This window comes from Camellia sinensis, chromosome 9 (assembly GCF_055761805.1).
Source record: "Camellia sinensis isolate YWXY chromosome 9, ASM5576180v1, whole genome shotgun sequence".
Taxonomy (NCBI): Eukaryota; Viridiplantae; Streptophyta; class Magnoliopsida; order Ericales; family Theaceae; genus Camellia; species Camellia sinensis.
In genome coordinates, this window is record NC_138969.1 from 51,246,065 (window position 1) to 51,271,281 (window position 25,217).

The window sequence follows — 25,217 nt, forward strand, 5'->3', positions numbered from 1 at the left end:
TTTCTAGTTTTAGTAACAAGGAAAATAAAATTATATTATTTTCTAGTTTTAGTAACAAAGAAAATAAATTTATTTTGTGTTTTAATTTATTTTCTGATTTTGGTAACTAAAAAATTATTTTGTGTTTATTCTGATTTTTGTAATCAGATAGTTTTGTGGTATTTTATTTTCTAGTTTCAGTAACAAAGAAAATAAAATTACAGTATTTTTCTAGTTTTAGTAACAAGAAAAATAAAATGATTTTGTGTTATAATTTATTTTCTGGTTTAAGTAACTAGAAAATTAATTTGTGGTTTGGTTTTCTGATTTTTGTAATCAGTTATTATTTTGGTATTTTATTTTACTAGTTTTAGTAACAAGGAAAATAAAATTATTTTGTATTGTAATTTATTTTCTGGTTTTAGTAACTAGAAAATTAATTTTGTTAATCAATCATGTAACTTTGTGACTCGGTCACAATCTGTTAATTTTGTAAGTAACTTATGGTTTCGTTTGGTAGACCACTTATTTTTGAACCCTTTGTGAAAAGGTGTTAATTATTTTGACTTTATCATAGTTCATCGTGAGTATACATGGAGAATTTGTTTCTAGAGTAAAATATTAGTTTTACAAACTAATTTTATTTTTATTACAATGTGGATTCATAGTCTTGAATTTTTCCTGCACTTGAGTCGGAAAATATATATATATATATATATATATATATATATTCACAAGAACATTTTGATGCATATTTAATTTGTTTATTTATGTACAAATCAAACTTATTAAATGAAGGTATGCTTTGTCATTTTGAAGTTTAAAGTTTAAATGCGTTGGATTTTATTTATGAGTTGAGAATCCTTTTATTTCATGATGCAAGTGATAGAATCGTGCATGATTAATTTATTTTGTTAATTCATTATTTTTAGTTGATGCGTTTGATATGCATGTATGATATCAACTCAAGTTATTTCTTAACAATGATTTCAAGTGATTTGGAATGATAAATTGTTATGTCAACTTTGGACATAAGCAGGTTAATTTGAATATTTCTAATCAATTTTGAATGGGTGTTTAAACACCAGAGAAATTTAAACATGAAGATGTATGTAATTATATCGGTCCATTTAATTGGGAAGTAATTTAAGAAATCTTTTATGTTGATTATTGAATTATGTGACATGAGATGCCATTAATAATTATTTTACTTGCGTAGTAGAATTTGTTAAACCATGAACCATTTTATTAATATGGGGGTGTATCTCTTGCATTAGTTGAGATAAGTTAATTTTCTTCTGTCACAAATATTTTTATAACAGTGACATTTATTTGTTATTGAGTTGCAAGAATGTATACAATCAAATGGGTTTTTGAATTGTTTGATTCTTAGGCAAAATTTTTTATGAGGATATGATTTTGTCAAAACATTAATTCTGACTTGAGTAGTCATAATTATTTTGGTTTTTTCTTGAATTTGTTTTAAAAATTCATTGATTTATAATAGAAGTGATAGGGGTGGTGAATATGATGCACCATTAAATGTATTTTGTGCACAACATGACATTATTCACCAAACTACAGCCCCTTATTCTCCACAGCAAAATGGAATTGCTGAATAGAACCCTCAAAGAAATGATGAATGCCATGTTACTAAGTTCAGGTTTACTACAGAACTTGTGGGGGGAAGCAATATTGTCTGCTAATTATGTTCTTAATAGAATACCCCACAAGAAAACCAACAGCACTCCTTATGAATTGTGGAAAGGTCGACCACCTTCCTACAAATACTTAAAAGTGTGGGGGTGTTTGGCAAAAGTTGAAGTTCTTGTTCTTAAAAAGACTAAGATTGGACCAAAATCAGTAGACTGTGTGTTTATTGGTTATGCTCAGAATAGTAGTGCATATCGGTTTCTGACTTATAAATCAGAAATACCTGATATAAATGTGAACACTATTATAGAGTCAAGGAATGCTGTATTTTTTGAACATGTCTTTCCTTACAAGAAAGGACAGGAATTAAATTCACAGAAAAGAACTTATGATTGTACACAAAGTCAAGAGACTAATGACAATCAAACACAAGTGACTAGTAATAGTCTCGACCAACATGATTTAACTGATGATGAACCAAGACGAAGTAAGAGAGCGAACATCAAAATCCTTTGGTCCAGATTTTCTGACATACTTGTTAGGAAATGAACCTCAAAGCTTTAAGGCAGCAATGACAGGTCCTGAAGCACCTTTGTGGAAAGAGGCTGTTAATAATGAAATTGAATCCATTATGCAAAATCATACTTGGGAATTGGTGGATCTTCCACCAGGTTCTAAACCTCTTGGATATAAATGGATATTCAAGAGAAAAATGAAAGCAGATAGTTCAATTGACAAGTACAAAGCAAGACTTGTTGTTAAAGGTTACAGACAAAAGGAAGGTCTGGACTATTTTGACACATATTCCCCTGTGACAAGAATAACATCCATTCGCATGCTTATTTCTATAGCAGCATTGTTTAATTTAGAAATACATCAAATGGATGTTAAGACAGCTTTCTTAAACAGTGATCTTAATGAAGAGATCTATATGGAACAACCCGAAGGGTTTGTAGTATCACGGCAAGAAAAGAAAGTTTGTCGACTTGTAAAATCCCTTTATGGATTAAAACAAGCACCTAAGCAATGGCATGAAAAATTTGATCATGCAATGCTTACTAATGGGTTTAAGATAAACGAATGTAACAAATGCGTCTATGTTAAAAACACTGACCAAGGATATGTCATAGTTTGTCTTTATGTGGATGACATGCTTATCATTGGAAGCAGTCAAAACATGATCAAATCAACTAAGCAAATGCTTAACAAAAGATTTGATATGAAAGATATGGGGGTCGCAGATGTTATATTAGGAATGAAAATTTCTAAAATATCTGACGGATATGCATTATCTCAATCTCATTATATTGAGAAAATTCTTGATAAATTTATCAAAGATGATTTGAATTTAGCTAGAACACCTGTAGACATCAGTCTTTATTTCTCGAAAAATAAAGGTAATGCAGTGTCTCAGTTAAAATACTCCCAAATCATTGGAAGCCTAATGTACCTAATGAATTGTACTCGTCCTGATATAGCTTATGCTATCAGTAAATTGAGTAGGTACACTAGTAACCCTGGAGAAGACCATTGGAAAGCGATCATTCGGGTTCTTAGATATCTAAGATTTACTCGTGATCATGGTTTGAACTTTACTCGATATCCAGCAGTACTCGAAGGTTATTGTGATGCCAATTGGATATCGGATACTAAAGATTCAAAATCCACTAGTGGATATGTCTTGACTCTAGGAGGCGCTGTTGTTTCTTGGAAGTCCACAAAACAAACTTGCATCGCACGATCCACAATGGAATCCGAGTTCATTGCTTTAGACAAAGCAGGTGAAGAAGCAGAATGGCTTCGTCACTTCTTAGAAGACATTCCAATGTGGCCAAAACCTGTGCCAGCTATTTGCATTCATTGTGATAGTCAATCTGCAATAAGCAGGGCACAAAATCATATGTATAATGGTAAGTCACGACATATTCGTCATCGACATAATACCGTAAGGCAATTGTTGTCAAACGGAGTAATCTCAATAGATTATAAAAAATCTAAAGAGAATATTACGGATCCGTTAACAAAAGGTTTGACAAAAGAGCTAGTGTATAGTTCATCGAAGGGGATAGGATTAAAGCCTATTACATAAGAGTCGTCATAATGGTAACCCTACTTATATAACTGGAGATCCCAAGAACTAAGTTCAAAGGGACAACTAAGTTATGTATGGCTCGCCAGAAATCACCAAGGGATTAAAATTCCTACCTATTCCTATGGTGAGAGTGATATCTGCAACATATGTTGTCTGCAGGGGTATAAAGATAAGCTTTGCTTTTAATGATTACTTATATCTTGATTAAGGCATAAAATCAAGATGAGTATAAGGAGATACTCACAATAAGAATCACCTATATGAGTGTTGAACTGGGGCAAGTTCTATGAGAATGAAAAGGCTAAATTCTCTAGAAACACTTATGAAAACCAAGCGCGTTCAAAGCTAAAATGAACACAACAGTGAGAACCACGATGTGTTAGAAGATATTTTGTGTGGAATCTATTGTCTTGGCTTACACAAACGGCTGAACAATTCAAGGCATCGCGTCCATTGATTAGCCAGTAAGTCCGATAGGTTATCACTAGGGAAGGTTCAAGGCCGAAAACTACCTATCTTGATACAAGATATTTTCGACTTATACTCTTTCGTTAAAGTCTGCATATTGTTGCATTTCCGTTGTCATTAAATTCCATTCATGTGGGGGATTGTTGGAAATGGTAGAAAAATTCTGGGTAAAACCAGAATTTTTTCTCAAGTTTGGTCTATTTTTTAGGTGGGCCCCAAGTGTCGATTTACTCAGGTCAAAGTGGTAACGCGTTCTATGTCGCGTTGTGATTCACGTGGTATATTTGGTTGCTCAAAACCATTACCGAGTGAATGGGAAATTGAAGCCAAAGTGTGCTCCATGGAAATGGAGTTTTGGTGGAAATTTCTTAAGGTTGTAAAATGGCTTGTCCCACATTGATTTGATCGGAGGTTTTGAATGGGTTTATAAGGCTTGGGTTTGGTACTTGGGGTGTGCCCCAATGGGTACCCAAGTGTTTTAGAGGGAGAGGTTATGGGCAAAATGGGCTAGACCCATTGGACCCAAAAATCACCACACACGCGTGCGCGCGCGCGCCGCCGTCCATCCGGTCGGGCGGGCTGGGCTGGGCCTGGGCTTGGGCGCGGGTGCGTGATGTGTGGTTGGGTTGGGCTTCTAATCTTTTTGGGCCAAAAACATTTGAATTTAATTTTATTTTTTGGTAAAATAAAATACAGAATTCAAATTAAACTGATTTGGATTTTCTGTACATTCAAACAGGGCCCTTCCCGTTTTCAAACAGAAATAAACTAGTTTGGAATTAGTGCACACCCAAACAGGGCCCTTCCCGTTTTTGCTATCTGTTTGAATTGTTAACTGATTCAAATCTGTTTGAATTCAAAACCAACAGGTATCATACCTGTTCAATTTAAAACCAAGAGCCACCTTTACATCTATAAATAGGACCACCCTCATTTGATGTTATTCGTTCAGAAATTTCGTATTTCGCCTCTGCTAATTATATTCTTCATCTTGCTGCATTTTATTTCTGAAAGAAAGAGTGTAAACACTTAGTGTGTTCGTAAGGCAAACAATTTGTAGTGCTGCTATTGTTTGTGGTAAGATCATTTCATCCTGGGAGATAGACGTCCAAATTCTGAAAGCACCGTGGAGAGGACGAATCTGTCTTAAGGACACAGTGTCAAACACTAGACTTGATCAGAAAATAATTCGAACAAATTAAATCAAGTAAGTTATTTAATTTATTTTCAGTGTTGTTTTTATTTATTAAAATCAGATTTAAATTTTGTTTTTGTAACAAAATAAAATCTGTTTTTATTTATTTATTTTTATTTCGAGTTTGATTTTTATAATCAAACAAATTCTCTCTTTTTCTTTATTTCTTTAAATTCTAATTGTTGTTGTGTACACAATAGAATTAAATCTTTTAAATACAGTGAAGATTGTCCAACAGTTATTAGCACTGTTTAAACAGTTTAAAAAGGCAGAATTCGGACTGGAAGAGGCATAAAATATGGACAAAAAAATTTAAATCCAAATTGAATTAAATTTCATTTAGATTTTTGTGGAAAAAATTCAAATAAATTTTGTCCAAAAAATTAATATTAAAACCCACCCACAACCCACACCCGCGCCCAGCACGGCTGGGCTGGACGACGGTAACGGCGCGCGTGTGGTGGTTTGGGCTATAGTTCACTTTGTCCATAACTTCTTCCTTCTACAAACTTGGGGTGCCCCTTGGGGCCCAACCCAAGTGTTGTAATCTAGACCTTATATCCATATACAAACTCTCTTAAAGTTTCTATATGGGACTAGCTTTACAAAAAAATCCACATTTCAATCTTTAAATTGTCCATTCCACGAACCCAAAAAGGACGTCAACTTCCCATTCACTCATAAATGGTTTTAACGAATCGTCTTCACCGTGTGACTTGCCACGCGGCAAGGAACATTTCACCTCTTCGGACCCACCCCAAAAAACATTTGGGGCCCACTCAATTTTGGGTTCAAAGTTGGTCCAAAATAAGACTAGATAAACCATTTTTCCAACAATCCATATAGTTTGGTATTATTTTTCTAACAATTTCGCCCCGCTACGGTGCTTACGGTTATGTGGCATCTATCTCCCAGGATACAACGATCAATATCTTGCACTAGCAGCATTACTATTGCAAGCCTAGCGAACTTTGCTGTGCATATACTCTCTTTATAGGAAATTAGACTCAGAAAATATGAAGAATAAATACAAAGTAAAGAAGAAAATTGCAATTCTATTTCTCAAATTGAAGTGAGAGGGATAGAATTTATAGATTCATCCATGACTCTTTAGAAAGGTTGTGACCCTTCAAAAGGACGTACCATTCCGTGTCAAGAGACACAATCATTAGAGTAAATTGTAATTCAAATTTTCCAACAAAACCCAATAGAGTAAAAAATCACAATCCCAACACTCAGAGAAAATCAACTATGATCAAAGAATACAAACACAAAATTGAGAGGACTTACAACCTTCACCTAGGTTTACCAAACATGATGTTTTATAATCTCCCACAAACACAGCATGACCCAGTCAACGTTCTTTATCTTTAGGATTCCATGAAGTTTCAAATCTGATCTCCATTCATGAACGGCTCCCATTATCCAATCGGTCAAGAGTGTAGAACAAACGATGCAAGAATGCAAAGTATTTTATGAGTTTTTGAAACTCAACTCTCTATGGAGAGAAATATTTTTTTTTTATGAAGATAAAATTGTTGAGAGCACCAAATTCGAGTTTAGAAACACATTTTTATAGAAGAAAAAGGTTTTCCCAAATAAAATGGTAAGAATATGTATGCAAACATTACCTTGTTAGGTGTGGTGTAGGGCCAACTAAGCATGTGCAATGTATGACGCCCCAAAATTTAAAGACATCATAATAAGGTTTAAAACTTAAAATCAATTTTTTTTTTAATTACGAACTTCTAATCATTGTTGCCACCATGTTTACCATCATCCATTAATTAACAATACAGAAATTAAAAGTTCTTAAATTATTACGCCAATCAAACTTAAAGCTTAGTTTTAGTACAGGAAAGAAAAACACAAATATAAAAAGAAAATTAGAGAAAAACTAGAAAACTCAAAAAAAATGGTTCATGGAACTTGAGCACACTTCAAGCTAACCAAGGCTGAATGTCGCCTTCCAAAACCTCGGTGTTTCCTTCGGTTTCTTTGGTACCTGGCATAAAACGCTAGGGCAACGGGAATCCCAATGAGTGACGAGCTCAATAAGATACTACAACCTGAAAATACCCACCCTGATAAAAATACTCATAATTAATGAATATTAAGTAGTAATAAAGTAACAAGCAGCGTTTAATAAGCATAACAGTAATGCTATCAGTTGAAATAATAAATATAAATAATAAGAACAATGGCAAGCGGAAGCAGTAATTCATTATAAGGAAAATGCCAGCTTTTCTTTTAAATTCACATTGGTTTAGTTTATCAGGTAAGTCTAAGTAACTCTCTGTGTAGCACTATTTCCACTCAATCGCTAAGCAATGGTAATAGGCAATTATGACTCCCTTTTGGTCAAATATTCAAATGTTACTTGCTGTAACTACCAATGATGCCCACGCACCAAAGTTACGTACTCGAGTCGTGACATCACGATTTGCCCCAAAGGAACTGTCTATGTTGTGACACCCGCACCACCAACCTTATATCACCTAAACCGATAAAAAAAAAAATACGTACCTTCACATGCCATGTTAGGGTTCACAACTCACTTGTGCAAGACTCCAAACTGGGCTCACCTCATCACTTTTAACCTTTAATGCATTGGTTCAATTTTGTGTTTCTTTACTTCGTCGAATTCACATTTTGATGCATGTACGAGTTTTAGTTTGAAAATCACAGTGACATAAGGTTTATATAGCACAACATAATCACAGATGGAAATCAAAAAAAATATTATAGAATGTCTTAGGAGTCATTACAAAATTTCTTAGAATTTCCCATACTTCTTTTCAGCAGTATATGGTCAGACTAAAAATAATGAAACTCATATCAAACGAAGTTCAATTATTACAATATTTTAACTGGTGCTAGTTCATTGAGTCAGAAAACTATTTCGCGAAGAATACTAGGGCTAAAAATGGTTTTAAAATGAAGAAATAAAATTTGGAAGAAAACTAGTTTTTGAGACAATGAGCTATAGCAACTTCCAACATAGGTGATTTGTGTTTGAAAAATAAAAAAGGGCCTCAAACGATACCAAAAAGAGGTTTGGTTAGAATGGATTGCTAGATATTTGAGTTTAGAACATATTTATAGAGAGCTTGCAGACTGAAAACCCATGGAAGATGGTCAAATAATTTTGCTAAGCAAATTGGACAGACTCTGTCGCATTTTAGTAAAACTGCAATTTCTCCTATTAGTCTTGTCCATTTTTTGTGAAGTCAGCGGCAAATGAAAGATAACTCTTATATCTATTTATCCCAAGTAGTCGTGCAAAAAAATACCATTTGGAGAGAAAATGAGACCTGTTTGAAATCACTGTTTCTACTGTGTTGTAAGCAACACTTAGGACAAATATTTACTTCGATAAGCAAATGGTGTCCAATAATTTTATAAAAATTTACACGTGTATATAACACCTATATATACTCCCAGTACAAACAGATGTTAGACACAAGTTATTTTCAATTTATTAGAGCATTTTTTCATTTGATAAAATCTGAAACAGTGAAGAAAATATAAGTTTCAAGTAAAAATGAACCAACCTTATCTCATTTTACCCCCATGCAAGATTATTTTAAACAATGGAGAATATTTGAACACATAAGAAGATAAAATCAATAGTTAAACCATCTAATTTATGCTTGCAAAAAGGAATAGAAATCATATAATCATGAAATTATCATTCTATCAAAATATAAACATTCATTAAGCTATTCTTGCTATGTATGTATTAACAATGTATACTCTTGCATATATTTAATATATAGATTCAGTTAGGAATGTCTAAGGGAGGATAGAGGTAAAGTATTTTTTATCTAAAGAGCATTTACAAACTATCTTTAAGATTAGTTTCAAAATAGTGACCACCAAGCACCCTCTCTTCTCTCCTTATTTTCTTTCTTTTCTCTTCTCTTCATTTCTCTTGTTTAATCGTGTGTCGCAGAGCAGTGGAATGGCTAAAATAGTGTTATATTTATGAGAGTGTGGAGGCAAATTTTTTATTTTATTTTCTATTTTCTTCTTCTTGACTTAGGAAACATTACCTACAAGGTAGGCCTTGAGTGTGCTTGTGAGTCCGGATTCTCGGCGGCCGTTCTCGGCGGCCGTCCCAACAGCCCCCCAAAACGACGTCGTTTTGGGGGTTTTTTGATTTTTTTTTTTTTTTTCTTTCTTCTTCCTCGTTCTGGCCGAACCAGAGGGGAGGGGAGGGGAGAGGAAGAAGAGAGAAAGGGGGAGGGGAGGGGAGCCGCCGATGGGCCGGAGGGGAGGGGAGGGGGGCCATAATCACCGGGGGAGGAGGAGGAGGAGGCGGAGGCGGGCCGGAGGCGGAGGCGAGGCGACGATCGGAGGCGCTGGACGACCCGCGACGGCGGAGGCGAGGCGAGGCGAGGCAAGGCGACGATCGTCCGACCTGCGACGGCGACCCTCCCCTCCCCTTCCTCTCTCTCTTCGGCCAGAACGAAGAAGAAGAAAAGAAAAAAAAAAAAAAAAATTCAAAAACCCCCAAAACGACGTCGTTTTGGGGGGCTGCCGGATAGGGCCGCCGGGTAGGGCGGCCGAGGATCCGGATTCGTGTGCTTGTATGCATGCCTTAACTTCAACCTCCTTGGGAAGGAAAGGTAGCTGAATGCTCTACCCAAAAATCTAATTTTTTTTTTTTTTACAAAATAAAATCAATGTATATATATAACCTCTTTACTAAATGTTTTGCTCCTTGCCGTCCTTTGACTAACTTAATTATTATCTGTTTAACTTATTTAATTTTCACAACTGTATTTAGATACAGAAATTTAATCACAGAAAGATAAATAAATTTATTTAAAAGAGCTTAATATTGGTATTAGTCATGATGCTATTAACATTATAATTTAATAATCACTATTAATTGACCTCATATTGTTATTAACAAATTAATTAGTTGTTTAAAAATTCAAGTTCTTACACAATGACCAAAATACCCTCATAGTCACACAATTAAACTACCCTTAATCCCAATTTTAATCACTAAAATAGCCAACACAAAATATCCTACTTCAATATTAATTTTTTAACTCTTAAAAACATAAAATTTAAAAAAAAAAAAAAAAATCAATGTCAAACCAACACTTTGCGACAAGTGTAAGAGGATTATTTGTTGACAAGTTACAATATTGGATTACGCGTGCACTTTATTAAATTATTATTGACACCATTATTGAAATATTGTCCTCATGTACAAGTTTTCTAATGTCGGTAAAATGTAAACTCTAAATAATAGACTTTTTGTGTGATACAACTAAGGATTTTTTTCTTTTTTTTTTTTTTTTTGGTAATCCCTTGCTTATGAACTTTTCATGGGAAAAGAATTAGATTTTTATTTGTACTGCATCAAGAACCAAGAGTATGCAACATGCTCAATTTTATAATTTATGGACATGAATGTCCCTTTTATTTATAAATTTTAAAATTACGTAATTTTTTATTTAAATATCAATTTTAATGAAATTAAAATTTTTGAAATTCTCTCACCAAAGATCTATCAATCAGCATCCATATTAATTATGAAACTCTATAAATAAATTAAAAAAAAGTACAGACAAATCTTATTGTCCAAATAACGTTAACATAGTAAAATTTTACTTTGTTAATTAGGACAGTAAAATTTTACTTTCTAAATTTGTTAAATTAAAATTTCACTATCATTATCAGTAACCAATAGAACCTACAGTTTCACAAGGTAGAGTCATCAAAGAAAGTCATCAAATTTCTACCAAACTTCACCAGCCCAACAAAATAAAAAATTATTTATTACAGAAATACAGTAAAATTTTACTTGAATGATAGTAAAATTTACTATGATTTGTAGTAAAATTTACATTGGTCATTTGTAATAGATACACAATCTGAAGAAATACTAGAACATACTAAATAGGGGTGATCGTGGATGGCCCTTTTATTTACAAATTTTAAAATAAAATAAAATATGTATTATTTGTCTATAGTAGGCTATGGCACCACATATGCATGGTTTTTAGGTATTGCTTTTCATTTTTACAAAAAAAAAAAAAAAAAAAAAAAAATTATAATTTCTATTCTATGTTGTTACTTGTTAGCAGTTTCTTTTTCTTTTTTTTTTTTGAACTTTATCTACGGCGGATTGGGTTCATGCAGGTGTGTGATGGTTAATCCATTATCCGAACCGTATCCATAGATTTTGAAATATTTCATCAGCATTTGTCTGCCAAAAGACACACATTTGTCCAAAATCAATCAGGTTGAGTCAGTTCAATCAGGCTGGCTCAATTAGACAGGGATCCATGATCACCTTTAATACTAAAAAATAAGATCTAGACTTCATGAACTAGAACAATTCAATATAGATTCCATGAATATGACTAAAAAATTAAAAGTTTTTTGTACTTGAATGATTATTTGTCTATTGATTTGAACACATCAATGTGTAGAAGATGAAATCTATAAAAATCTCCACGAAATCCAACCTCCAAGAAGATGGCGATGAATATGTAAACATATCCAAAAAAATGTTTCCATAGAAACAATAAAAATATCAAAACAACAAAAGCTCCTTCTCAATCAATGGCTTAGTGAAGCCATTCTCGTTGTTCTCACACAAGGACTAAGATCTCTATCTTAATATCTAAAAAAATCGTCACTCATGACTTCCTCTTTTGAATGGCGCACGATCAAGACATTGGTAGATCTAAGACGATGATGGATGAAGGTGATGATGAGCAATGCTCGTCGATGATGAAGGTGATGAGAAACAATCAGCAAAAATGCTAAAGACTTGTGAGAAAGCGTTGTAAGTAAGAGAGAGAGAGAGAGAGAGAGAGAGAGAGAGTTGTAGAAAACGCAATCGACTATTTGAATTAAATCACTACTACATATAATGCTGGGCAAAATTATCCAAAAAAATATACTTTCAAAAATGTTTACCCTGCATGAAGGGGATCCTGTATTTGGAGGAGTTTACAAACTAACAAAATATTTTGTGTCCTTTTCGCTAGATACAATTTTAAAGAGTCATTTTTGCCTAATGTCAATTACTTCAAACGGAAATGATTTTTCCCCCGAAAATTCCCCCCCCCCGAACAGCCCGAAAAATAGATGGAGAAGAAAGGGAGAAGAGAAAGAGGAAGAAAGAGAGAGGAGAGGAGAAAGGGAAACAGAGAGAGAGAGAGGCCCCTCCATTCCGCCCCCTCCATTCCGCCGATCATCGTCGCAGCTCGATCGTCGTCGCAGCTCGTCCGATCGCCGCAGCTCGTCGTAGATCGCCCAGCCGATCGTCACAGCTCGTCCGCCTCCGCCCGGCCGCCGTCACCTCCGCCTCTGCCTTCTTCTGTTCTTATTTCTTTCTTCTTCTTCTGATTTTCTGATTGAAAAAAAGAAATTAAAATGACGAATCGACGTCGTTTTTCAATTCGAGGGATTCAAGCTCCTTGATTTCGAGCTACCAATCACTATTGTACTTCAAAATAGAACAAATTTTTGTTTGAAGAGTTCAATAAGGGTCTGTTTGGTAATGTTTACGTTTTTAGTTTATATTTACAAAAATTTTATAAACTGATTTTTGTTTATTTTTTGTTTATTTTTAGAAAAACATAAACTACAAACGCGTTTAGTAATTGACAAAATGTTTAAAAATATAAAAAAGAGTGAGAAATGACAAGTGGCGGTAGAAGACGGTGGTGGAAAGTGGTGATGGTGGGTTGTGGGTAGCGGGTGGTGGTTGGTGGGTGGGTGATAGTGGCGAGTGGTGGGTGGTAGCGAGTGAGTGGTGGTGGTAGGTAGGTAGCGGTATGTGGGTAGCGGTAGGTGGGTGGCGGATGGCGGTTGGTGGCAGGTGGTGGCGGTGGGTGGGTGGGTGACGGTGGTGGTGGTGGTGGTGGTGGTGGTGGCGGGTAATAGTGGCAGGTGGGTGGCGGATGGTGGTGGTGGGTAGGTGGCGGGTGGTGATGGTGGGTGGGTGACGGTGGCGGGTAGTGGGTGGTAGCGAGTGGATGGTGGTGGTGGTAGTGGTGGCGGGTGGTGGGTGGTGGTGGCGGCGAGTGAGTGGTGGCTAGTGCGTGGCAAGTGGGTGGTGGTGGCAGGTAGGTGGTGGGTGGTAGTAACAGAAGATGGTGGTGGAAAATAGTGGCAGGTGGTGGCTAGTGTTGGGTGGTTAAAAAAAAAAAAACTCAAAACTCAAAACGAAAACACATTTTTTGAGTTTATATCTTTTGGCCAAATTTATAAACTGAGACCACTGATTTATAAATCAAAAATTTACCAAACAAGTTTTTATTTGAGTTTTTAAAATTTTTGTAAATATAAATAGAAAACTGAAAACGTAAGTGTTATCAAACGGCACCTAAATATTTCAAAAACTACTCCCTCCGTCCCAAAATATTAGTCCCTTATTCCATTTTTTATTGTCCCAAAATATTAGTCCCTCTTCAAAAATCAAGTATAAAAATAATATAAATTTTCTATTTTGCTCTTTTTTTAAATTAATAAACAATATAAAAAGTACAATTATGATATTGATATTCTCAAAAAATGTACTATCAAAAGGATAATTTTGGAAAACTAACTTTTTTTAAATGTAATAATTATATTATCAAAAAAAGTTAAATTCCTTAAAAAGGACCATTATTTTGGGACGGAAGGAATATTTAGTTTCACATAAACGTCAAAAACTAGTTTAGCATTTAGTATAAAGCAAAATTTAGAAAAGTGATGCAAAAGGATCTATTAGATTAGTCTGACATAAACGTCAAATTGGACAATTAACTTTTAGGGTTGGTTTTACGAGATTTAAAAAAGTCAAAAAGTTATTATTTTATTTAAGTCACATTATTTTATTTAAGTCACATCACTTCTCTAATACATCACTTTAAACTCAATCCAAATTCAATTCATATTTCATAAAAAATCAAAAACTACACAAACTTTATTTAAATCATCACAAACAAGTATTTATTGTATTGGTAATCTATATATTACATAAGAAAATTGGGATTTCTACCCACAAACTTTATGGGAGTTTCAATATCTTAATCTTAATTTTTTAATTTTTTAATTTTTAAAAAATAAATCTCAGCATTTATTGACTTCTCCCAACCCACAAACTTTTTTAACTTCACCCATACTTATTGCCGCACTATTTTCAATTTCTTCCATATACTATGGTTAGTAATGAGATTGTTAAATTATTTTTATAAAAAATCTTAAAAAAATAATTTGTATATTAAAAAAATATGTAAAACAAATATAAATTCTTATTAGAAAATAATATGTTGCAATTGCGAAACAAAAAGAGAAAAAAAATTACACTGCAAAAAATAATTTGTATATTAAAAAAATATCTAAAACAAATATAAATTTTTATTAAAAATAACAGGTTGTAATTGCAATATATATATATATATTAATTACACAATGCATTTTATTAAAATCTAAAAAAATAATTTGTAAAAAAATATCTAAAACAAATATAAATTTTTATTAAAAAATAACAGGTTGCAATTGCCAAAAAAAATACACGGTAAAAATTTATTTATATATTAAAAAAATATCTAAAACAAATAGAAATTCTTATTAAATTCATTAATAATGCTCAAAATATGTGCTAAGCATTTGTGTAAAGGCTTGACACGTGCCCACTATCAAATTATCAAGTGAATATAGATGGAACCAAAGAACTCAGCTTTAATGGCTAACAAATATTAGAAATTCAATTATTGAAGCCTAATAACTATTAATTAATAAAATTCAGCAATTGAAATATCTCAAACCACATCTCTTTGTCTTCTCAAATGTCCTCCTTTTTTTGTTCATGTATGCATGCTAATATTGATAGAGAATTGGATGTGTGGGAGACATTAAATTATATATTGAGTTATATAATTGTTGGGATGAAACATAAAAGTTGTCTTCCTCTTCTATGGTGAATTATCTAGTTATAATTCTAATTAAACGTCTGGTGTGCTTCTACACATTATTAAATGTTACTTTCATTTTTCTTAAATACTTTATCTCAAAATTATTTCTGTTTTGTTATGAAATTTATTACATTTGTACTTGCTAAAACTATTAGATGGACCTAATGTAAGAAGTGTAAATTATTTCAATATCATTCTCAGGATTAGAAGTACAAAAAGCATACACAAAAAAGTATATGAATACACAAGATTTTACAAAATCTATTTTCAAGTCTCACTTCTTGAAAATCTTATAATTCATTTATTTTATTTTATTTTTGTATTATATTTTATGTTTAGTTTTTGTACTTTTTTTATATATAGTTTTCTTTGTTTTTTTTTTAATTTATTTTTAAAAATTAATAAATAAATACATAAATCATTTTCTATTTCAAACAATTTCATTTTTGTTTTTATTTTTTATTTTTTAAAAAAAATAGTTTTAGTTTTGGACAATTACTTTTTTTTTCTCCTATATATTGTAATTTTTTACATTTTAAATACATGATATTTTTACTAATACATTCAGAGATGCACTATGAACGAAATATCATGCGAAAATCAAGCAAGAAGAAAAATAATAAAATAATATGATGAATGTAGAGTAAAGATCAAAGATCAAAACTCCCAAAGCAAACAACAAACAAACAAGCAAGTAGAATAAAATGTTTAACAATTGACATTTAAAAATTTGCAACAAAATTTATAACTTTCTTTTTTGCTAAGAAAATTATATTTGATACTAACTAAATAAAATGCTTTTAAAATAGTTTTTTGTTTTAAAAAATCTAAAATTAAAACTATAATAAATTTATGTAAGCATAATTGCTAACCACATTTTTTTACTTAATGTATAATATTTTATATTGGCTACCTATTTCAAGCTTATTTTTTAAAGTATTTATGTAGAAGTAAAAAAATGTCGTTAGAAATAAATTTTTTCTTAATTTAGTTATAAATTTTGCCCGTACATTATTTTTAAATTTTGAATAAAAAGAAAAATAAATAATTGATTGAAGATATGCTGCATTTATTATATTCTTTTTTCTATGTGTGAAAAATAAAATAACATAAAAATCACAATTCACAATTCACAATTCACATAGTATGGGTGAAACATTAATTATTGATTAATGAAAAGCAATGCTAAATTGTAAAAGTAGTTTTGAATCTAACATGCTACACTTAAATAATTACAAAGAATTAGTTACTTTGAAAATAACATTAAGCATGAGTTTCACAGGTGAGAGAATAGAATCAAGTACCTTCTCAGTTCACTTACACTGTGTTTGGTTTAGAATTTGGGAAGAAATTTAGAAAATGAAAAGAAAAAAGTGTGTGAAATTAGATGATATATAAGTATATTTTATGCACATTTCGCCTTACTTATCCCTTTTCCTTTCTAAATCATTCCTCAAATCCCTCAATCAAATACAGGATTAGTCGATCAGATGGTCTAGTCCAGTCTATGAAGTCTATTATATGAGTTTTATTTTGACAATTTTTTGGTTCATTTATCAGTTTTTTGTGTAAATCATTCAAAAATAATAATGACAATAATTAAATTAATTTGATAACTATATTTTATTTACTAAGTGCACAAAATTTAAAATTATATATTTTTAAAATTATATTTATCATTATTGTTTAAAGATAAAGATAATAAAATTACATGATTACCATGGGTTGTGAATGTAATCAATTGACCACCTGATTTATATATCATCTTTGCTTGATGTAATAATGGTATAAATTATAATGCTTAAAAAATGTTAGTGGGACTTGTATTTTATCAACTCGGGGACAATAATTTAACGTGAAATAATGTTAGTGAAGATGAACAGACAGTAGTACAATCCTGTGCTGGGACCATTTTTTCTTAGCAAAATCTAATATCATCATAAACATAATATTGGTCTGTTAGTGCTTACGATTAGTTAATTTTGTGAGAGGTATCTAAAAACAAAGTGGACCTATTTGTTAGAGTAAATTATATTAATTTTTCTTAAGATTTGAAAAAAATGTATTAAATTTTATAATTTTGATGTAATTATATTAATTTTTCTTTTAGTAATATTAAAATGACCGAATGCAGATGATATACAAAAATAAATAAAATAAAATAAAAATTTTAATATAAAAAAGACGATATTATTATTTTCTTTATCTATACAACTAACGAATTTATGATGAGACCAAAAATTAACTGTTATGTTAATAAAAAAAATAAAAAAATTAAATATAATTATGTCAAATTAAAAATATTTATTATATTTTTTTTTAAACATATGAATTAAAGCAAACTCTTATATAAAGACAAATAATAATTGGCAGCCACGTCGGAGCAAAGACTGAGAATAGGACACATGGGACCCATCTCAGCTGGCCACCTTCAAAAGCCTCACCCTTCTTCTCCCATCCTCCCCACCTACTGCAGTCCCTCCACTCCTCTCTCTCTCTCTCTCTCTCTCTCTAGGAGACATCAAGCAACAGAATCCTTGTGCAAACTTCAAAAGAAGAGATTATCAGAGCCCATCAATGGGTATGTCTTCTACACACATATACATATATATATATATATATATCAAAGTGGTGTTCCCTCTGATTTTCTTTTCCTAGATTTGGTTTGATTAGATTGGGAAATGAGTGATATATGAATTTTCAATTATTGTTGGTGGAAACAAATTTGTTGCCTTATGTTCAATCATCTACTTATATTTCATTTATGTTTTTGATTAGGGTATTAAGGAGAATTATTGGGTTGTGATTTCATAATTTATTTTCTTGCAGCCTTCACTCCTCATTCACAATAATTTTGTCATTGAATTCTATGTATTTCAAAATTTTCATTATTTATACTATATTATAAAACAAAACATTATATTTCTATTGGTATTGATACAAATATGAGGTCGTTTTAGTGTTTCACAAAAATAAAATTGTGTAACACCAATTCTTGTATCGAATCTATCCTAATATAATATATTTTTTTCAATTATATACAGTGTCTAAAATGTAAGAAAATAACATTTTAAAACAATTCATTTTAACACTTTCTCTAAACCATCTCTCCCACTATTTGATTTTGCACATGCATAACATGTGCATAGTCGCTCTTGCACATATATATCGAGAATAATATTTAGTCAGAATTATTTTTTGTTGCTTTGGACAATTTTTACTAACTTATACATATAGTAGAATTTAGAAGATAGCAGAACTAGCCATGATCCATAAATTTGAGTGATAGATACTATAACAATAATTTTAGTATATTCTCTTATTTGTTTCCCTTCCTTGATGGGCAGGCCGGCAAACCACAACTGTCTCTTTTATGCTTTAAACAATTCCTTCCTTTGAAAGATATATAAGAAACAAACACACCCCACTTTAAAGTATTACTATAGTTGTACTTTGCATTTCTCTAAACTAGTTTTACAACAACCAAGCTAGCTAGATAGTCTAATTTTTCATTTATACAAAAACTGGTTTTTAAAATATTTAGAAAATTACTTTAAAGTATTTTCGGAAAACAATAAAGAGTCTTTTTGAAAACTTGATCGAAAGGTTATTGGAAAGAGATTGTCAAGCAAGTTTTTGTATTAGTTTTTGCATTTTATTGTTTTTGAGAACCAGAAAAACGCAAACGCTCCGTAAAATTTTCCATAAAAAAATTCCATTGATGGCTTCAAATATTCTTTTCCTTTTCTAATATTGTTTGGATTTGTAGAGTGATTTTCAAGGGAAAGAAAAATTCATTCACTTTTTTATTTTCTTCCACAAATCGCTCTAGAAATTTAAAATTGGATTTATTAATCACAACACAGTCTTTTTGGCTTGGCTTTGTTGTTTTTATGTTATCTTCTCCTCAAGTCCAATGGTAATCTTGCTTAAATTGATAACTTAGACGTAAGGTCATTGTTAAATTATTCTTGAATTATGATTTTGATTATATGTCTTGTCTATGGAATTATCAAGTTTTTAGTAAGGTTGTGCCGCCCAAGATTTTGGAATGGAGGGGTGAGTACATCACATACCCCACCTACTAGGTAGCTTACTATATGTCTGATTGCAAGAATAACCTACCACACATTACAGCTACGCTCTCAATCATTTTTATTATTTTTTTTTGAAAAATATTATACAAACAAAGTAATAAATGTTTTAATTTTTTTTACTCATATGACTCCTATCACATTATTAAAATAGAACATAAATGTCTGACAACGGATATGGAACATATAATATGAGACTCACATGTAGAACATACTCTTTTATGAGATATCTATCATCAATTATTTTTGTAATATGATTTTTTAAGAGATTCTGTTTGATCCCACCTACATATGATCCAAGGTTGGGTTGTCACAGCCCATTTATGGACTGTAATAAAAAGATTCTTTGTTGCCAATAATACTATTTAGGTTAAGTTTGGCATCTTCAAAAAAAGTCAAAAAGTTATAAAGTCACTATCCTATTTAAGTCATATCATTTTATTTAAATCACATCACCTCTCTACTACATCACTTCAAACCCAACTTATATTTTATAAAAAATCAAAAAATATACTTATTTATTACATCTCAAACAACCCCTAGTCACTAACCTGTAGTTATTAGATGGACAAACACAAGCATGTTGTATACTGAACAATTTTGAATTTCAATATGAACCAACCAATGACGGCACTATTATATAAGTCACTAACGTGTAGTTACTACATTAACACAACTATATTATGATGAACCAACCAATGACGGCACTATTATACAATTTATTATTATATTATTATTTTTTTTGTTCTACTCAACGAGGATTATTGACAGCTTGTAATCTATATTTAGGTTTCTTTTTAGTTTAAAAAATTCTGACCCATATAGTTCAATACGAATCTCGTTTTGATAATTTAAATTAGTTATTTTGTAAAGTTATTCTTACATATCATTCATGAAAAAAATTAAATCGATTTGATGATTGTAGTCTCTTTATTTTATCGCATTATTTTTTATTTTTTTTTAAAATATAATTTATTTTAAAATATACACTTGTATTTCTTTTCTTTTCTTTTTTGAGATAAATATAGCAAAATGAATATTATAAGTATTAGATCAATTTATATAAAATAAAATAAAAATTATGTATGATAAACATGTAAAAAATTTTATATTATCAAAACAAAAACGAAATAAATCTCATAAATTTAGACAATACTCTATTTGTCCACTATAAAAGAACCTAGCCCTTTTTTTAAAGGGGTTAACTTTTTTGGTATTATATTTTATTTTATTTTTAATGAAAGTGAATTGTGATGGTGACAATATATAGGACTTTTTATTTTTAATGGGAACCGACCATGACGCAAGGATGAGTTTTGGTAAATTAGTTGAGGCTGGGGTGTACAGACAGAAGACCAAACCACCCCCTCCACTACCACATCAAAAGACCGTCCGTTGTATACCAACCACTAGATTTTCAGACCCTTCTTTCTCTTTTGTTTCATGCAAATGTCAATCACTTCACAAAATTATTGAAGACCGAGGGTTGGGACCTCCCTTTCTTCTTTTTTTTTTTTCTTTTTTTTTTCTTTTTTTTTTAAATTTTATTTTGTGATATTATTATTTTTATTGATGTTGTGGTTGTTATAAGATCATATGTACGTTCGAGTTTCTTATATATAATTTGTTTTTGGATAAATTAGATTGAGCTCTTTTAACATTCAAAATATATTATAATAAATTCTATAAGCCTTCGTTTGACCTGTTAATTTTTTTTTATTTTTTAGTTATTTTAGTCATAAAAAGATAAAATAATTTTTTTAGTTTAATAGGACAAAACATCACATCTAACCTATAATCATTTTATTTTTCTCTCACAAAAGTCAAAAAAAACTAAAAAACTTATCCCAAACAAGACTTTTTAGTCCCAGACTAAAATAGCCAAAAAAACTAAAAAGTCAAAAAGCCTCAATTCACATCCTAAACGAACCCTAAGTTTAAGATGATTACATTAAATTCTCTTAAAATTTTAATTCACATATACAGTAAGATATTTTTTTTTCTTTATAATGTTTTTAGTCATATTGAAGAAAAATAATATTATGTCTTTTGTATTGAAATATATATTTTACGTTATATATATTTAGGATAAATTACAACACAATCTCTGAGATTTACTTAAATTACAAATTATCCCATGTGGTTCTAAAAATTACATTATACCCTTAAGGTTTCTAATTTCATAACAATTAGGTCATTTTATTAATAAATCATCAAGTTAATTAACAGTTTTTAATAATATTAAAATTTTATTTCAATTAATAATTCAGATAATTTTATTATGGTATAGGTGAACAGTTAGAAATTTCACTTTTTCAATTAATTTTGTTAAATAAAAAATTCTGACAGGGAGATATTTGTAATTTTTCAAATCACAGGAGACAATTCATATTTTAAACAAATCTCAAGAAATATTTTTTGTAATTTATCCTTATATTTATATATTCACACTATTTGTATTAATTTGATGATTTTATCTAAATTAAAAGATAAATTAATGTAATTATGTTAAAACTCTATGTAATTTACCCTTTATTTGTTTACAAGTTCTTCTACCATAATTAATTGTGTAGTTTAATGTAATTCTTTTTATATTTAAACATAGGCCTATTTTGTAAAGATGATAAAAAGTGATTTTTTGACTTTTAATCAAGTTTTTAGTTTTTTTAAACAAATGATTTAAAAAGTTGGTAAAAAGTTACTTTTTTATTAATATTTGTTTATGATGTCAAATCATAATAAAATAACCAAACTATCCCTATTTTGTTTAAAATATTTATAATTTCACTCATGTGGCACATTTTGACCCATAAAGGATAGAATTGTAATTTTATTATTAACTAAAAACTAACTTCCCAAATGGAAAAAATACAAAAAAAGTCAACTTTTGACTTTGCTACAAACAAAAAAAAGTGATTAAAAGCGAGCTTTTCAAAACAAACCATAGTATTCTACTAATAGTTTTCTCTTTTAAAAAAAAAATCAAATCAAACCAAACCAAACATGGAATTCGGATTCTATCCATTTTAAGTCGGAAAATAAAGATTATAATTACCTGATCAATGGTTATGAAATAGTTTTTTAATAAATCAATATTTAAAACTTTATGATAACGACAAAATAAGGGAGGGGGGAATGTGAATATGAATTTCCAGACAGTAGGTTTCTATTTATCACAGTAAAATGTGACCAATATTACCCCATATGCAGACATTCTTTACAGTTCCGAATCTATACGCCGACCATTGTCTCTTCTCTTCTCTTCCTCCAATTGCCCCCAAACAGACTATTTTAATAAATTATTTTAATTTTAGATTATTTTAATAAATTAAAATAATTATATTTAAAAAGTTAGTTATATTTTTTTATAATTAGATGAGATGTTTGTAAGAAAAAATAAAATGATTATGAGTTTAATGTAATATTTTATTTCATTAATTATTTTAACTTATTTTATTTTTAAAAAAATATTTCAAATGATCTAAATAAATATATATTTTAACTTTTTATATAAAAAAAATATGCAAAATAAATAAATAAATAAATAACTAATATAACCTAAATAAATATACTTATACAAATTATGTCAAACACTCTTATTTTAGAGTCGAGTTATAGGGCTCGAATATTGAGACACGAATTTGTTTTGAATTTGTTTAATTGGTCGTTGGGCTGATCATCCAACAAATAGATTGACAGTTGCGATCGACAAGGTGACAATCACAATAGACAAATCCTTCACTCGATCAATTGGATAATCATCCGGCCTATCCTCCATTAATCACAAATTCACACCATTTACGCTTAAAACCCTCTAAGGCCTGAAACATTAATTAACCCTTATTTTAAACCCCGAAAAAATCTTTTCCCAAACATTCCCAATATTCATTTACATTTTCCGCACTAAACTAGCACTTTCTGCTTAGCAGAATCTATTACTTTACACTGATTACTCTCTCTCTCTCTCTGATCTGACCTGACCCACTTTCTATTTCTCTCACTTGTCTGACACACTTTCTATTTTTCGTGACAGCAATGACCTCTAACCACCACCCGACTGACCTCGACACCGGCGCACATGACTCACTAGCCTCCTCGCCCCGCTCCGACCACCACTACCGTTCGATCAACGACGACAACATCACCCAGCCACGTGTACGCTTCATGTGCAGCTTCGGCGGCAAGATCCTTCCCCGGCCCCACGACAACCAGCTCCGCTATGTCGGCGGCGACACCCGCATCGTCGCCGTGAACCGCCACACCACCTTCTCATCTCTCCTCAACAAGCTCTCCAAACTCGCAGGTACAACCAATATTAGCATAAAGTACCAGCTCCCTAACGAAGATCTCGACGCCCTCATCACCGTCACTGCTGATGACGACGTCGAGAACATGATGGACGAATACGAACGATTCATCCAAAACAACGTGGTACACTCCAAAGCCTCTAGGCTCCGACTCTTCCTCTTCTCAAACGACGCCGTTTCGAGGACCAGTAGTATTAGTTCCCTCCTTGACGGCTCCGCTAAAAGAGAACACTGGTTCCTCGATGCCCTCAACGGCGGCGCGGGTCCCGGTTCGGGTCTGGAGCGTGGCCGATCCGAAGTGTCCTCAATTGTGTCTGAAGTCCCGGATTATCTTTTCGGGTTGGATAACTCGGATGAGATGATACCCAGAGAAACAAAATCGAAGACCCGACTGAATTTAGCCGACAATGTTTCGAATTCGGATCCTGGGTCTCCCGCTGCGGTTACTTCTTCCCCGTTTTGCTCGACCTCGTCGTCGCTGGCACCGTCTTGTGTGCCGTCAATCCCGGGTCTTCCGCCGGTCAAAACAAAGCCCGACAGCCCGGTTCCTGTTTTTGAATCAAAGGAGGTTCGGGTTGGGAGTTTTGCAGAGCCAACTGAACCAGTAGCTATGCAACAACCCGGGTATGGAGGAAACCCGCAATGGCATTATGTTTCGGATCCTCATTACCAGGGCCCGACTTTACAGCACATTCCTGTTTATTATGTACCGGGCCGCGAGAATGTTCCGGTCCATCAGGTTCCGATTGGGGCACCTTATGTTCAACAATTCACAACACCACCGGGTCAGATACCAGTTGGGTTCCGTCAGATGGTACCGGGTATGGGTCAGGTCTACGGTGGTGGAGTGAGACCAGTGGCGACAATGGATCCTTATGAGATGTCGGGCAGAGTAGCACCCGATGGTGTGAATTACTATGGGGTTAGAAATGCTTATCCAGGTATGATGGTGTCGAGTGGGGAAGAAGTGCCGGTTAGCAGGTCCGAGGCAAAGGTGGAGCGGGTCTCCCACTCTTGATAATATGGCTGCTATCGTTATGTTATGCTATGGTATGCCTATTTGTTTTGTTTGGATATGAGTTTTGTGTGGTTGATGCTGAAAAACAGTTGTATTGTATTTGGTTTGTAATATAGTTGTCTTTGTATTGTGCTTCAATTCAGTGCTGTAAAAATAAAAATAAAAATAATAATTAAAAATAATAATTAAAAAATAAATAAACGGTGATGAAAATGTTAAATGGGTTTTTGAGTTTTGATAGAAGGAAAATGTAAATGGAAACATTATTTGGTTGTATGATAAATAGTGCTTTCTTTTGTGATATTTTTACAGATTTTTTTTTTTTATATATTAAATAAGGTTATTAGGAAATATCATCAATTTTCTATTAAATGAAAAGAATTATAAACTGCATAGACTCAAATTGCATAAATTAATTGAGAAAATATAAAAATTTACTTATAAATCTCATATTGAGAAATAGTGATCCGATTAGT

The 25,217-nt window shown here is 31.8% G+C and overlaps 1 protein-coding gene across 1 annotated transcript; it reads left to right on the forward strand.

Moving 5' to 3' along the window:
- Positions 1-17,699: 17,699 nt before the first annotated feature.
- On the forward strand, positions 17,700-24,961 carry LOC114286549 (Octicosapeptide/Phox/Bem1p family protein). Its single transcript, XM_028229725.2, has 2 exons — positions 17,700-17,903; positions 23,450-24,961. Exons 1-2 carry the CDS (start codon positions 17,900-17,902, stop codon positions 24,739-24,741), a joined length of 1,296 nt encoding a protein of 431 aa, XP_028085526.2. The 5' UTR covers positions 17,700-17,899; the 3' UTR covers positions 24,742-24,961.
- The last annotated feature ends 256 nt before the right edge of the window (positions 24,962-25,217 follow it).